Genomic DNA, 16,956 nt, shown 5'->3' on the forward strand with positions numbered 1-16,956 from the left:
ATACACACATATAATAGTATACACACTATTAAGTGCTTGCACAACGTACACAGTTTTCTATTCAAATATAAAATGATGTGTTAGCTATAACAAACATCAACCATTTCATTAACAATATTGTTCTTGGTAAGAATGACTTGTTAAGGGGTAATTTGGAGGAGTCGATGACTTTGTAAATCTGAACATAATGTTCACAGAGATTTACCCACCAGATATGCATTTTGTCGTGGCTTATAATAATAAAAACCTGGAAACCATCAAAATATCCCCAAATAGGTAATTAAGTACACTATCAAACATCTATTCATATGACAGACTATTGCATACACATTGAAGCATTTTTAAAAGTAAAAAATTTAGAAAGAAAACAAGATGAAAAGCAGACCTGCAGAGTAAAATGTAAAGATTGGTGATGCGTGGACCATTCGTGGTAGAGGCTGCATTTTAATCCAGTCTGTCTAGTTCTAACCGAAGTGGTTTTCCTTTCCCAGTGTTTTAGAAGAGCTAATCGCCCCAAGAGTCTATAACTAAGCTCTTCTCCCAGGCAATTCATATGCAACTGGGAAGATGCAGTTGAGGCACACAAAGCGTTTGCTAAGAAGGATGGGTGACAAATGCGCATTTACCTGTGTGCTCAGTAATCTGACATTCATGTTAGAAGCCACTTTAAGTTAGTTCAGAATGTAAGTGACAGCGTATTACTTAGTAGGGGAAATCTTGTGAAGCAACCAATGAGAGTTCTTCCCCACTTGTAGGCCCACTCTTCAGAGAAATGTTGTGTGTGTGTGTGTGTGTGTGTGAGAGAGAGAGAGAGAGAGAGAGAGAGAGAGAGAGAGAGAGAGAGAGATGTCCCAGGGGGTGCTCACTTGCCTTTATGGAAGTATGTGGAAGCTAGAGGCAGACATAAGTATGTCTTCATCAATCAGTCTCCACCTCACATGTGTATTGTTTTATTGACTGACTGAGAATTGTCTTTCACTGAACCTATGGCTCACATACCCCACCCTCACCCCCGCTCTGAGTGTACTGATGTGCTCTGCTGCACCTAGCTCTTTACATGGATTAAATAAAAGGCAAAAGGATGTCCGGTGTAAAGGAGTAAGTGAAGAAAGGGAGCTCTGAGACAATGTCAGGGTGAGCCAATAAAGGGGGTTCCTCAAAAATAAAAACTATTGGGTCTGGGGAGATGGCTCAGCAGTTAAGAGCTCTGGCTGTTCTCGTAGAGGACTGGGCTGGGTTCCCAGCCCTTGTATGGAACAACTTGCAACTGCTTGTAATTCCAGTTCTGGAGGATTCCGTGTCTCTTCTGGCCTCTGCAGGCACCTGAACACATGTACACATACATAACATTCATTGGGTTTCTGTTGCTGTCAAGAGACACTAAGACCACAGCAACTCTTATAAAGGAAACATTTAATTGGAATGGCTTACAGTTTCAGGGGTTTCATCCATTATTATCATGGTGGGACACAGCAGTATGAAGGTAGACATAGTGCTGGAGAAGCTGCTAAGAGTTCTACATCTTGAACGCAGGCAGCAGAAGGAGAGATTGTGTTCTGGGTGTAGCTTGAGCATATATGAGACCTCAAAGTCCACCCCACAGTGGCACACTTCCTCCAACAAGGCCACACCTACCCCAGCAAGGTCATACTTCCTAGTAGCACCACTGCCTTTGAGCCGGGACTTAAACACATGAGTCTATGGGTGTCATATCTATTCATCACCACAGAGAGTGACATACACATAAGCATAAAAATTGTAAAAATTGTTTGCTATATTAAGTAAAAGATATTTTCCTACACTTATTTGTTTATTGAAGGAGGGGAAATCTCATCCTGGTTGCATCCATGGAGGTCAGAGGACAACTCATAGCTATCAGTTCTTTTCCTCCACCATGTGGGGTCCAGAAAGAGAATCAAGCATGGTAGCAAGTGTCTTTACCCACTGCACCATCTTGACAATCCGTAACTAGAGTTTTTAAACTTCTGTCCTGCTTTCTGAATTATATCTTTCAGTTTTTCTATCCTGTTCTTTACTACTGACATTCATACATTCAAATATTCCTACTGGCCCACTTATATCAATAAAAGGATACAGGTTTCTTCTAATATGCATTAATAGGTTTTTTTTTTTCACAAAATTTGTGACAGGGTTGGATAAAGTTTGCAATGTCCAGGTACTTTTTTATAGTAGAGTGTGGCATTTTACTCATTCTGTCAATCAAACATGCAATTGAAAATATTTACAATATTAATTAAATTCAATCTAAGAAATCAACTTTCATGTTTTTACATGTCAATATTAGGTATTAAAAGGACAGTCGATATAATTATGTTCAAAACTATTCACCCCCAAACTTGTAAATGTTTGGTGTTAGGATGTTTACACACAGCTCAGTTGTGAGTGTTAAGTTCTCTGGCTTCATGGAAGGACATTTTGTTCACTTCTTGAATAGGAACATCAGTTAATACTGGGATGGCATCTTCTTGGTATTTCTTCCACTGCTGGTTTTTGGCACAGTTATCTGTGATGGTATGAATGGAGCTGAGTGGAGAGGTACTCACCATGTTAATTCCAAATGAGAAGACATAGCCAATCACAGCAGCAGTAAGGAGGCAGACAGACAATGCGACAGCCCAGTATTTTTGAGGCCAGTAAGTTAAGCCTAAGGAGTTTTGCCAAGATTCAGGAATAAAAGCCCATGAAAGATAAAGTGTGAAGCCAACTGGGAGTTTAAGAAAAGAACAAAGACATAAACCATTCTTTCTGGAAAGGCAGCAGTGAATTGTCCACCATCTTCCCCGTGGCTGTGGCAATCTCTCAGCCCTTCCCCCACAGTGTGGCTAGCTGACTGCAGAGTCCCAAATGTCACAATGGAGCATGTATTCCTAGAGAGCTCAAGTCTTTCCATATGAGGTGTTTTAGCTCTCAGTCAGTCTAAGGGTTGGTTAACAAACGCTAATATAGAGCACTATAATTCTCTCTTCTCTGGGAAGAGTCCCATCTCCAATAATCTCACATTTAACATTTCTCAAAGATGTTTAATTCCTTCTGGGAAGAATGAGTTACTAATTTACTAGGGGAAAAAAAACCGTACCCGGAAGGTTAGATAGTAAGTGCCCACATGTCTGTGGTGTGTGCTGGACAATGGAGGAGGAGGGAAATAAAGTTACTACAGTACTCAGATCAGAAATTGTAAAACATTCTGAGATATCACTTCTTGGTAAAGCTAACAGATATGCATTCAACAAATACCATACCCTTCCCCAATAAAACAAACTAGAGAAGGGAGATGGAGACTAACCCCTTAGAAATGTCCCTTACACAAGCCATGATTCTCATTTACATCCACCTGGTCTCCCAGCTCTGGGTTCAGCATTCGACTGGCATGATCTGTCCTCACTTCTGCAGCCTCTAGCTGCACCTCCCTCCTGGGCCTTCTCCCCACTGCGGTCACTCCTGTCCATTCTCTACCTCTGTGCTAATGTCTCACTCAGTCAGGATTCCCCTAATTTTGCCATAGTTCTGGCTTATTTAGTTTAATGTTTTATTTTATAAATGTTTATATATTTTTTGAAATTTTATTTAATAAAAAAGGATTTTTTAAGTTAAGACATTTATTTAAGAGAATCCTAGGCAGGACATTAAAAACATATATTGTTGAGAGGGTGAGGTGGTTCAGTGAGTGAAGGTGCCTGCTGCCAAGTCTGATGGCCTGTGTTTGGGCCCCAGAATTCGTATGATGGAAGGAGAGAACTCTGACTGTTACAAGTATGCTGTACCCGGCCACACACACATAAGATGAGGGCAGGAAGAAGGAAACAGAGAAAATAAATATCATTGTAAAAATATTTTTAAGAACATATATTACTTCAGTCTACCACAATCTTAAATAAGCTTCCATTACATTGAGAATAAGTAAAATAAGATTGGGAAAATATAAACATAAACTGAAACTTCACTTATTGCCAAACTTTCCATTATTATAATCATTAAAAATTATAAATTATTTTATTGGCCATTCTTTCCAAAGTAGCTATCATATATGTTTTACTTGATGTTTTTACTCAAGACTCCAGTGGTTACCTTTCAGGAGAAATAGTTCTCAGGTTTCCTCCCCCTTCTTATCTCTGCCCTCCCCTCTTTGACCTCCCTCTCCTTTCCCTCATCCCTTCTCATTTCTATGTCATACTTAAAATTAGAGGGGTAAGAACATTACCTAGGGATGATTCCAGAGATCTGTTTAAGACGAGACAGGGCCACCAGGTTCTTTTTTTTTTTTTCCCGGTTATAGTAGAGGTATCTGTGGCTTACTGTACTACAGTCTAAAGACTTTTAAACACAAGATACAATAACTAAATAAATAAATAAACAGAAGATACAAAGCAGCCTCCTTCCTGCTCTGCCAGCATACTCTAAGTCACCTCTCAGAGTGTGAATATTAATAAAGAGCATCGTTTTCAGTAAGCACTGGGACAAGAGTGCCTGTATAAGGGAGTATAAGCCTTCTCTCGTGGTGTTCAGAGAGAAGGCAAAAGACAGCCTTAGCCTTTCTAAATAGGAATGAGAATCTAAAGTCATAGAAACTTAAAGGTGAAATGACTGGAAAGTTAGTTCAGGGGCTGAAGGACCTTACAAAGCTCAGTTCCTATAGCCACCACTCACATTAGGCGGCTCACAACTGCAGCTTCAGGGAATCCAGTGCCGTTTTTTGACTTCTGCATGCAAAAAGCTTATTTATGCATACAAGCACATATGAACATATGTAAGTGTTAAAATAAATAAAATAAAAGGTATCTGGCCAGGGTATAATGCCATGTAATAGTAAATAATGTGGATACAATTTGGTCTTTGGAATCTGATGCCTCATCAGCAGGAGGCTGCTGTTGGTATTGTCCCCAAGCTAACTAAACTTGCTTGAATGCTGAACATGGTGTCATGTGTTTTATCAAGAACTATTTACTCTTCCCATGACAGGGTGCCCCATAACCTAATGATGCAGTCTCCCTGTGAACAGATCCAGAAACAGAGAACTCATGCTTTAGGAGAGGTACTTCTCAGTGTAGAAAACTCTACTCATTAGAAAATTCTTGAGAAGAACTAGAGTCTGGCTTCTAGAAAGTTCCAACCATGCAATCTGCAATCTTTCAGCCACTGTCAGTCTTTGCATTACACAGCATAGGGAGATGGAGTCATGCGTGTTGCATTTATCTAATTATCTTTATCAATAAAAAAATTAGGAGTCAGATATTAGGGTAAGAACCTGAATGGTCAGAGAAGCAGTGGAGAAGAAACCAGTGACCTCTTATGGCTTCCCTCCCTCCATCCAGAAGGGCTGAGATCCTCTCTCTAAGCCCTGCCTTACTACTGCCCGTCTCTCTTTGGTCCTCAGTCCTCTGAAACCTCCGAGGCTAATTTTAGTCAGCTCTGCCCTCTGATCCAAAGGAAATTTTATTGTCAGAATTTGATCAAAATATCACACAACACATGTTCTGGAGACATTTAGATTCTGAATCTGGACACTTCCATTCACTAGATACATGTCTCCACCCAAGTTGCTCAACAGTAAAGAGCCTTAACTTCTCCATTTATTAAAAGGATAATAGCTATGTGCAAGTACTATGAGGCTTAAGAGAGCCCGTGCAAAGCACCTGATATGTCATGAGCATTCCTTTCTCTTCCACACCCATGGAAATGGCTGCTATTTGAAAGACAGTTATTTATGTCCTTCCGAGTCTTTTCTTCCAACTGAGCCACAGACAGTTTCCTTCAGCAACTTCTCACGAGACTGACCATTGCACTCTAAGACAAGGACACACTCACATAAATACTAAATAAACCAGTGCATGACACAGTGTTCAAAAAAAGTTTGTACAGACAGAATGTTAGCTAATCAAAGCCAAACTGACCTCACGCTGTCCCTGCCTTTCTGCAGCAGGGCTTCTTTGTGGGGAGGGGTGTGCTGAGAAACTGTTTAAAGATACAAACTATCAGAAGAAACTATTTAAAGATGCAAGCTATCAGATGAAACTGTTTAAAGATACAAGCTATCAGAGTGGAGTTTCCCCAGCCCTCAGTTAACTTGTAAGATCTTGTCCTCTCGTTTGGAAACTCAGAACAAAGGTTTTGCTGAGTAACAACTCCTCCTACAGCCTGTTTTCTCACTTACTTTCCCAATGTTATCTTTTCAAGGACTTCATCATTTTTTGTTTGTTTGTTTGTTTTGGTTTTTTTGAGACAAGGTTTCTCTGTAGCTTTGGTGCCTGTCCTGGAACATTTTTTGTTTGTTTGTTTGTTTTGGTTTTTTTGAGACAAGGTTTCTCTGTAGCTTTGGTGCCTGTCCTGAAACTAGCTCTTGTAGACCAGGCTGGCCTCGAACTCCCAGAGATCCGCCTGCCTCTGCCTCCCGAGTGCTGGGATTAAAGGTGTGTGCCAACACCGCCAGGCCATCTTTTATTCTTGTCTCTATAGATAGATTCACTTCTTACGGCCTTTGAAGGAAGGGGAAAAGATGTCTTAAAACACATTATCTTGTTTAAAACATCTAAGAAGAGAACAATAATTTTCTTCTGAATCAAGGATTTCTAAAAGAGACCCAAATCTGAATGGCAATAAAAACATTCTTCTCAAAGAGGATGGTAGACTCAGTTCTGACCCTACCTCAGCTTCCATAGCTCCCTCTCCCCATTACAGAGAGAAATGGTCATTTGGATGTTCATGTCTGACCTTAATAAATTATAAAAATGCCCTCTAAAGGTAGCTGTCAATCATATTTTAAAAATAGCATCCTCTTATGTAAGCAAGGTTTTGCATATCTAGCAAGAGATTGTTTTTAATCTAACTTGGCCTTTGGGCATGGAGAGGAGAACATGAAAACAGCTGAATCAACCAGTATCTCCAGCCTTGTCCCATGATTAAGCAGGCTTTATGTTAAATAGTGATTGATGCCCCTTTCTCAAGGTTAGGTCAGACAGAGGCCAGACTGCAGGCAGAGGGAAGAATCAGATGACTTCAGAGGTCCCTGTCAGCCCTATGATTTGTCAACCAGAAACATAATTATGTCCTCAGGTTAAGAACAGAAAGAGAAAGAAAACAAGAAATCCAACAACCCTGAAGCCCTAAAAAACACTTCAAAATTATATCCTACAAAAATCAGTAAATGGAAAAGAGATCTATCCACTTCTTTTTTGATGAGTCTGATAAGACTTAACTGGAGTTATTACAGCAGGGAGAGCTGAGGCAGAGAACCAGGAGGAGAGACTGACTTTGGTGATGATGAGTCAGGTCATTAGGCCCAGAGGGAGTCTCCTTCTAACTAAGCAATTAGAGACTCAATAAAAAGGTCCCCGTGCCTGCTGCAGCACACAGCCCGCTGCCCCACATTCCGCTTGCTCTCACTCCCGAACGAGGTAAGTCTCGTAGTGTACCCAGGACCTCTGCTGCCTCTTGCTTGTATGTTGAGACTATGGAGACGGTGTCAGTAGCTCAGAGGAAGGGCAGCCTTGTTCAGGATGTCAAACTGGGATTCTGCCATCCCAGACACAGTCTGCGAAGCCCATACCTTAGGTTCTATTGAATAAGACATGGGACCTAGATCTATATTAAAATGAAGGGTAGATTAAATTAAATAAGAGCTAATGAGGACTGGGTCTTATCACTTAGTTCTTACGGAACAATGTTCCTTGGTAAACACGTGTTACACTAGGGTTGATTTTTCAGAACACAACCCTTCTTTCTTCTAAAAGCTCTATGAACTTGAGAGCTACATGTTCTTTGCTAGCAGACTAGGCTAGACTGAGTCAAGGTGAGAGGAAAACGGACGGACACTCTCAAATTGGGTTAGGAGCCTTGCTCTGCCTCCATTGACTTTGTTTGTGGGGGTTAATATTGGTTTCAGCTCCTTTCCTTTCTTTTCTTCTCTGTTCTTGAAAGTGTCCTTTAAACACACGAGTGCTGTTGTTTATTGCAGCATAAAGTAAATGTCTGTTCTTCTATTACCTACCTATATTATGTCTAATCTTATCACAATATGTCTTGTAAAACTTAAATCACTCTTTGAATGCAAACACAATATTTACAATACAGAATACAGTAGGCGTTGTGGGCAGAGTTTGACAGGAGCAGGAAGGATGACCTTGGTTTGCTTTTCCTGAAGAGCCTATCCTGGAAGATGAGCCTTGTTCATTTTAAAGATTTATTTATTCTTACTTTATGTGCATTGGTGCTTTGTCTGCAAGTGTGCATGTGTGTGTGTCAGATCTTGGAGATACAGACAGCTGTGAGCTGCCATGTGGGTGCTGGGAACAGAATCCACGTATGTCCTCCATCCTCTGCAAGAACCAGTATTCTTAACCACTGAGCATCTCTCCAGCCCCGACCTTTTTCTTTCCTGCAGCCTCTTCCAAGTTTGTAAAGATGTCGAGGCTCCTGAGAGGTATCTTCTGCGTCATTGAGACATTCCACAAGTATACCAGTGAGGATGGCAACAACAAGGCAAGGCTGACCCACAGAGAGCTGAGACAACTCCTGGAGGGGGAGATTGGGGACTTCCTTCAGGTGAGGAGCTTTCTCTTCTTCAATGCCTCTTTGTCACCCAAGCAAGTGGTGCTATCGGTGTGCTCGCTTGTATTTGGCTATCAGGCTCTCTGTTTGAACTGGCCTTGGACATGGCTAGCAGGCTCTCTGTTTGAACTGGCCTTGGACTTGGCTGGCAGGCACTCTGTTTGAACTGGCCTTTGAACATTATTTTCTCAGTCTCAGTTGCTTCTTCTGTGCAACTGCTTAGTCAGTCATGCAGAGAAAAGGCGGTTTCCATTACGTAACTGTTGCTTCATCGCGGTAGACCTGGCTGCACAGTCACTGCCCCATGATGCTTCTAACTCAGCTCACATGTGATGCAATTGCTAGTACTGGCCTTTGTGCTAAGAAGGCAAAAAAAAAAAAAATCCAGAATTGATGGGTTCTCACTGTTTAAGGCAATTTCACTATTAAGAGGAGTAAGGTTAAAACAAATTTTATTAAAGGTTCTCAGGAGACCTGAAGACACTCAGAACGCATGATCACAAGTTTGATCTTTGTGTTTACACACAGCCTCATATCTTTCATGCTGTGGAGAGAAAGCTGAACCTGCTGGATACTGACAGAGATGGCACCATCAGCTTTGAGGAATTTCTTCTCTCAATCTTCAGCCTATTGAACCTCTTTTATCTTGACACATCATTACTATATTCAGAACCAAGACTGGTGTCTAAGTCAGAGAAGATGAATGGTGCAGACCTTCGGGCAGCCACCAGAAGCAGTCAGCAGGTATTAGGGGTGAGACCAACTCAAGAGAGGCTGCTGTTTACACCAGAAATGGCATCATCAGCTCAGCCTAGCCATGAAGATGGTGAGGCAGGTAGGCACAATAAGATGAGCCCATGGGAAGACATTAAGACCCAAAACCTGCCACAAGAGGTGTCTGAGCCTCATGACCCTGAGAATCAACACCCAGAAGAGGATGGTCAGGAAATGACACAAGATAGCGAGGAAGTTGCACAAGATATGCCAGCAACAGAATACGATGGAGTCCAATTTCAGAGAAATATGCCAGGGGAGGTGTCCAAACAGAGCCACAGTCCAACACAGGTGATCCCCAAAGAAAGAGGTAGGACAGTCAGGAAGCAAAGTGACACCAAGGTAAGGGACCATATGGCACAGAGGCCATCTGAAGGTGAGGAACAGGCTACAGAAAAGAGTAAGCATCCCGTAACACAAGATCCATTCCCACAAACAGAGGACAGAGTCATGTCGCAGCACACTGACTCGCCACTGGAAGCTGCTGCTGGGAAACCACCTCAGACACAGAAAGTCATCGAGCTTACGGATGATAGTAGAATATCTGAAACTCAAGAACCAGGAGAGGATGCTGGCAGAACATCACCCAGAACCACAAATTTAGAGAACCTCAAGGGTGAGGGTAGAACATCGGAGACTCACGGGTTTCCCGCACAAGAAGGAAAATATGAAACACAGAACCAATCTGCCGAACGTGGGAGCGAAACATCTACTCAAGGCAAACGGGAGGAAGAAAGAAACGAACGTGACAGAAAAACCAGACCTCCGACACCAGAAGCCCAAACACAGGATGAGAAGTGTCAAGAGTTTTCAGGACCATGGAGGGAACCTGGTACCCAAGGGCTAAACTCAGAAGAAGGAAATCAGAACTTCCCTGAAATTAAGGAAGAATCCATCTCAGGAACAGAGGCAAGACACAGTGAGGATGATGCAGCAGAGGCATTTTTGATCAACAAAAGCAGCCCCAAAACTGAAGAGACACTGGGAACAAAAGGAAGGTCCCAGGAGCTGGCCCGACTTGAGAACCGATCTCAAGGGAAAAATCACAGGGCCACCAGGATTCATGACAAGCCAGTCAGGAAGGAAGATCACAGTGAGGGGGATGATCCTGAGGTATCAGTTACACAGAGTGACCTGGCTCCAGAGGTAGGCGGCACCAGCTCAGACTCAGGTGAGCCACAGGTGCCAGGGGGTGTGCAGAGTCAGGCAGACACCGCTGGAGACTCTAAGCAAGGGAGTGACGATAAAAAGCCAGATCTCCAGAAACAGGGAGCACCAGGCAAGAGCCTCAGAGTGAAGAAGGCAGTAGTGTTGTCAATCCAAGAAGACAGACAGTTCCGGGAGGAACAGGAACAGCCCGCTAGAGAGAAGCAGGGTACTCTAGGGGCAGCTGTGCAGCCCAGGGAAAGACAGGAGGTGCAGGAGTCCACAGCAGGAGGTGAAAACAGAAAATCTCCAGAGGCAGAGGGTTCAGGGGCCCAGTGAGTCTGAAATGTTTATCTATGTGACTTGATGGGAGTTCTAAATTAATGCTGGTAATTAAATAACCTGAAGATCAGATTCTGTTGTTGGCTCAGTTCTTGCTTCAATCTCCGTCTTGCCTTGGCGACACTGAAAGAAACAATCAGTTACTTGTAGGTTTCTTTTTTCTTTCTCCTAATACCATAAGTAGAGTGTGATGCTCTCACGGTTACCATTGACCTAGGTCATGTTTCCTGGAAGCCAAAGCACCAGCGAGCGCCCTTCTCTTGGCATTCTGCTCCAGTTTCATATTTTTCCACTTAATTTATACCTCTTAGAAAAGGTATGTTTTAGAAAACACAAAATTTAAAAATATACCTTTTCCACAGCTCGTCAACACTTTCAGATCTTTTTTTATGGCGGATGAGGTGGGTCTATGTGTATGTGGAGATCAGAAGTCAAGACTGGATGTCTTCTTCAATGTGCTCGCCTCCTTACTTGGAGAGACAGAGTTTCTCACCAAACCTGGCATTCAGTCAGACTCTCTGGCCAGCAAGCTCCAAAGATCTTCCTATCTGCTTCCTCGGTTGCTGGAACTCCAGGGACACCACCAGCTCTGGTTGTTCATATGAGTACTGGGAATCCAAACTCCAGTCCTCATGTATGTATGACAGGCAACGTAATGGCTGAACCGGCTCCCAGGTCTCCTCATTCTACCTTCAAATATAAGTGAATAGCCCCATCTGATAAAAAATAATCTTGAACAACCAAAAGATAGGATCTCTCTCTGTGTGTCTCACAAACACGCACACATACACAAACACACACATACACAAACACACACTCACAAGCATAAGCTTATCAGCAACTTTATCAAAATAAATTCATGAGAGCGACTATACAGATGGCCATTTATCTATGTTGCTACAGTTTGGATGTGGAATGTCCCTCCGAGACCTATGTGTTAACAGCTTATTGCCTGACTTATGATATTATTGGGAAGTAATGGAAGCTTCAAGAGATAGAACCTGGTGAGAGGTTTTACATGGCTGAAAGAGGGCTCTTCAAGGGGGTTATGGGACTCTGGTCTCCCCTCTTTGCCTTTCAAGGTCTGCCATGATGTGTTCCCAGGCACAGGCCGATAGGAGGTGGGGTGGGGGTAGGACATGAAGAGAGCACAAAGAAATAATGGGAGTTATATAGATTGGGATTCTTTTACTCTATAGCATATTAAAATGTACTATTTTAATAGTATAGAGTAAAAGAATATTCTCTAGCATATTAAAAAGAGCAAAGAGCAGGCATAACCTAACTGCCTGTCATTGTGGAAATGGCTAACTAGCTTGTGGTTTCTAGGTACTGCAAAATGACAGAAACTAATAGGGAAGGATTATACACATTCTTAAATATAATATACACATAAGTATATGATATGAGTGTATCACATATGTAATTATGTGTAGATTATCTAGGTACCCTCCACTTGACACACCTAAAGACCTATAACCTCGTTGGCTTTGAATATCGTAGCACCATGCACTGACAACCACCTGTCCAGAAATGCTCTGTTCATGTTCTGCCCCCACCTCCCTTGTGACTCCATCACCTCCAGTTTCCCTTCTCTTTCAATGCTTTCTTTCTCCTTCGACCTCCATCCCATGCATCTTTTTAGCTTCTTGTCTGCACTGATGCTCTCAGTCTGCTTGTTCACATGTTAAGCCCACCCTACAAGGAAGCTGCTCCGTCTGAGATTTATCAGCCCTTGCCCCGTAAACCAGACTTGTCCTCTTCACTTCCTTTCTGCTGCCGTTCCTTCAATCCCCATTCCATCAGGGTTCAAAGACAGAAATACTGAAACCAGCATTTGCCTTCTTTTTTATTCTTTGTATCTAATCCACCATAATATCTTTTCATGAGGTTTTCTTTTTGTAAATACATCTTTCAGACAGGTCTTTCATCTCCTCTCTTTATAACACCATCCTCCAGATAGATCTTCTTCCCCATTACATGTAAGACTTCACATATCTAAGCTAGTGTCTCTCCCACTTCACCAAATGTCTAAATGTCGCCTCTCCTATGGGAGCCAACCCCAAGGATACTACATCTATTATAAAATATTTATTTTAACAAATGCATGGTGCAGGGTTGGAGAGATGGCTCAGTGGTTAAGAGCACTTGTTTCTCTTCTAGAGGACCTGAGTCCAGTTCCTATCACCCACAGCAGGTAGCTCAGACTTGTCTGTAACTTCAGCTCTGGGAGATCCAATGCCTTTGGCCTCCTCAGACCTGACATTCACATGCATATCTACATTCAGACAACACACCTACACATGACTGAAAAAAACTATTAAAAAAAAAAAACCTATGGCAGTGCCAGATGTGATGTTAGGGCATAACCGAAACCAGGACAAATAACCCTTCACCTTGGAGCTTACATTCTAGTAAGGGAATGGAGAGTCTAACAGCAATAGAACAAGAAATAATAAGGAGGCTCCAGGCAGTACAGTAATGAAGAGGCCAGAGCATGGGGGTGGTGATGGGAGGTGGATGTCAGAAGCATGGCTTTGACCATTTGACCTTCTAGGTTCCTCCTGCCCATCAAATTTGACCTCCCTGCAGTTCATTGTCCTCACATGAGCCTCTGCTTTCAATGTTCTCATGAGTTCTAATTATGGGTGTGATAGACGTACCATCCCTCTCCTTTGTGTGTGTGCTAGACGTACCATCCCTGTGTGTGTGCTAGACGCACCATCCCTCTGTGTGTGTGCTAGACGTACCATCCCTCTGTGTGTGTGCTAGACGTACCATCCCTCACTGTGTGTGCTAGACGTACCATCCCTCTGTGTGTGTGCTAGACGTACCATCCCTCACTGTGTGTGCTAGACGTACCATCCCTCTGTGTGTGTGCTAGACGTACCATCCCTCTGTGTGTGTGCTAGACGTACCATCCCTCACTGTGTGTGCTAGACGTACCATCCCTCTCTGTGTGTGCTAGACGTACCATCCCTGTGTGTGTGCTAGACGTACCATCCCTGTGTGTGTGCTAGACGCACCATCCCTCTGTGTGTGTGCTAGACGTACCATCCCTCTGTGTGTGTGCTAGACGTACCATCCCTCTGTGTGTGTGCTAGACGTACCATCCCTCTGTGTGTGTGCTAGACGTACCATCCCTCTCTGTGTGCTAGACGTACCATCCCTCTGTGTGTGTGCTAGACGTACCATCCCTCTGTGTGTGTGCTAGACGTACCATCCCTCACTGTGTGTGCTAGACGTACCATCCCTCTCTGTGTGTGCTAGACGTACCATCCCTGTGTGTGTGCTAGACGTACCATCCCTGTGTGTGTGCTAGACGCACCATCCCTCTGTGTGTGTGCTAGACGTACCATCCCTCTGTGTGTGTGCTAGACGTACCATCCCTCTGTGTGTGTGCTTGACGTACCATCCCTCTCTGTGTGCTAGATGTACCATCCCTCTGTGTGTGTGCTAGACGTACCATCCCTCTGTGTGTGTGCTAGACGTACCATCCCTCTGTGTGTGTGCTAGACGTACCATCCCTCTGTGTGTGTGCTAGACGTACCATCCCTCTCTGTGTGTGCTAGATGTACCATCCCTCTGTGTGTGTGCTAGACGTACCATCCCTCTCTGTGTGTGCTAAACGTACCATCCCTCTTTGTGGATAGGCTCTTTGGTGGAGAGATTTACAAAGTAAACATCTTACTTTTCTTCCTGAGCCTCAAGTTTGACCTCAGATATTTATTAGGATTTCAGTAAATGGTTGCTGAGTAAGCAAATAAATGGCTGCATCATTTCAACATCTTCTTCAGTGGTTCTTATTGATGGTCCTTTCCCATTCAGTGACTCTTGAATTGTGCAAGACACTGTTTTGATGATCTCTTGACATCCCTTTATTTAAGAACTCTCAGTGACACCTTATACTTACTTTCCCATACACCACATCAAGCCTGAACTGACCAAACTCTCTTTATTATATCCCTCTAATTACAATTGACCACCACTTCCTGCAGGAATCTTTCTGAGAACACCAGCTTGCTCATCTAATTGTCTCTAACCACTACTTTGATCATATCCTACTAAGTTTATAGAGACATTAATGGGATTGAATGCATTTAAGCATATTTGTCAAGAACTGGCTATATGTCAGCCACTGTGGTAGACATGGGCATGCTCAAGTGATTGGGAAGGTCATGGTCCCCACCCTCATAAAGTATACAGTGTGCATGAGGCAAGTTGAAAGTCCTGTAGAGAGCTAACCAGAAGTTAGGAGTAATGCTACTTCCTCCCACCTCTATGCTTCTTGGTCATGTGGCTCAACCTCTCTGAAGTGCTCTTCCTCTCTACTTCCAACTTTACTTGTCCTTAGAGCCCTAGATGGTCATACCACCTGTAATAGTAAAGCACGTGCCCACTCACATCTGTGCCTCTCCGATTAGTACTTACTGTCTACCAGTTTTTACTAACTGTTCTCTAAATGTTACTCCCACCACTGCACAGTCTATAAGCAGTGGAGAAAAGGAAATGCTGTATCTATCACTCGAGCACCTCAAGTGTCCCCGGGTGCTTCCTGACCTTCTCTTATAATAGCATCACCTGTGCAAATGTCATCCTAGCCACATGGTGATCCTGGGAGAAATGGAAGAAACAGAGACAGTATCCAGAATGATAAAGAATGCCTGGAGATTAGGCAACAGAATTAGAGACAACAGAAAATGGGAAAGGGGGTAGTTAAAACACATGAAAGAGAACATCCAACCACCAGTGAAATTTTATTGTCCTATTAGATAGAGGTCAGGTGAAAGCAGATCACACCCACCGCATGTCTGAAATCGAAGGTGGTAACACGGAGTGTGAACAGAGCTGGAAAGTGACTGGAACTCTTATCTTGAAAACAAGAGCGCAGGCACAGAAGCCCTCTAAAGACATGGATGGCCATGACTATTGTAGGGAAAATCTTAGCCTACATGATTCTGCTGCAGAAACGGACTCATCCCAGAATGGTACTAACCTGAGCATTCAGGAAACTGGGAAAGGGGGTCAGGAAGAGTTCAAAGTCAGCCTGGCTACATAATAAGACTCTATCTCAAAAGAAAAAGAAAGGAAGGAAGGGAAAGAAAAGAAAAAGAAAAAAGAAGAAATAAAAGGAAAGGACATGACTGCCCCTACGTATGGTGAAAGAGAAAGTTTATTTAGTTATGGGACATCTTGGAAAGTCCAGAGTGGAAATAGCCCTGAGCCATGTGAGGGAAGGTGGCAGGCAAAGGAAGAGGAGAGAGAGGGGGGAGCCAGATGCAGTAACCAGGAGCCCAAACGGGAGTAGATGAAAAGACCAGGTAACCAAAATGGTTAGATTGTATAGGGAAAGGCAGCCCAGCCCCAGGAATGGAGAAGTTTAGGGCAGGGGCTGAAGTATGCTAGCGTGGAAGGCTCTGTAATAGGTAGGGGTGAAGAGTGCCAGAGAACGTAGGGGCCAGCTCTGCTTTGATATGTTAAATAGGTGCCTCAGCCATTTATCCTGGGTTTGAAACCTAAATCCAGCATGGTTCACAACAGCTCAAAAGAGAAAACAATCCAAAGGTTCACCAAGTGAGAAAAGAAAAAGCAATATATCATGCTGTATACACACAGTGAAAGGTTGTTCAAATATGAAGCCAAAAGAATTCAACCTACGCACCATAGCAAACGTCCGGAAGAGCAATGCTAAGCAAAACAGAGCCAGACGCTAAATACGTCATGCTGGATGACTATATTTACACAAAGTTTACAGTGAGGGAAAATCCAAGCTGTAGTATCAGAAATTAGGAGAGCGCCATCACTAGGAAGGAGGGAGGAGGTTGAGAGTGTGCAGTACCAGCATTAACTGACATTCTGTATGTTGATCTCATTGCTGTCCACCTCGTGATAATTTATTACAAGAACATTTGCTTAAATAAATGATATATATGAGGTTGCCCAGCAAACCACGTGGCATTTCTAGGGCATTTAAAGTACACGATTCCCAGTGACTATCAAAAAGGCTGAATGAAAACTCAGAGCTGCTCCTCCAAACGTGAGGATGCAACTGTCTAAGAACAGAGAAAATGAAGCTGGGAACCTGCGTAGGGCTGAACTAGGCCCTCTGAATGTGGGCGACAGTTGTGTGGG

General features: G+C 43.1%; 1 protein-coding gene and 1 pseudogene across 1 annotated transcript; one reads left to right on the forward strand and one right to left on the reverse strand.

Moving 5' to 3' along the window:
* Positions 1-2,393: 2,393 nt before the first annotated feature.
* LOC121438054 lies at positions 2,394-2,796 on the reverse strand (annotated as a pseudogene).
* A 5,619-nt stretch (positions 2,797-8,415) lies between these two features.
* Positions 8,416-10,821, forward strand: LOC121437746 (trichohyalin-like protein 1). Its single transcript, XM_041637817.1, has 2 exons — positions 8,416-8,556; positions 9,091-10,821. Exons 1-2 carry the CDS (start codon positions 8,416-8,418, stop codon positions 10,819-10,821), a joined length of 1,872 nt encoding a protein of 623 aa, XP_041493751.1.
* The last annotated feature ends 6,135 nt before the right edge of the window (positions 10,822-16,956 follow it).

The sequence above is a fragment of the Microtus oregoni genome, unplaced genomic scaffold, assembly GCF_018167655.1.
Source record: "Microtus oregoni isolate MIOR12 unplaced genomic scaffold, Mior012 000054F_ref0000373, whole genome shotgun sequence".
NCBI lineage: Eukaryota > Metazoa > Chordata > Mammalia > Rodentia > Cricetidae > Microtus > Microtus oregoni.

Coding starts and splice junctions, on each gene's coding strand:
- LOC121437746 (XM_041637817.1), top strand. CDS start 8,416: ATGTCGAGGCTCCTGAGAGGTATCTTCTGCGTCATTGAGACATTCCAC. Junction 8,557..9,090: donor AGATTGGGGACTTCCTTCAG/GTGAGGAGCTTT, acceptor GTTTACACACAG/CCTCATATCTTTCATGCTGT.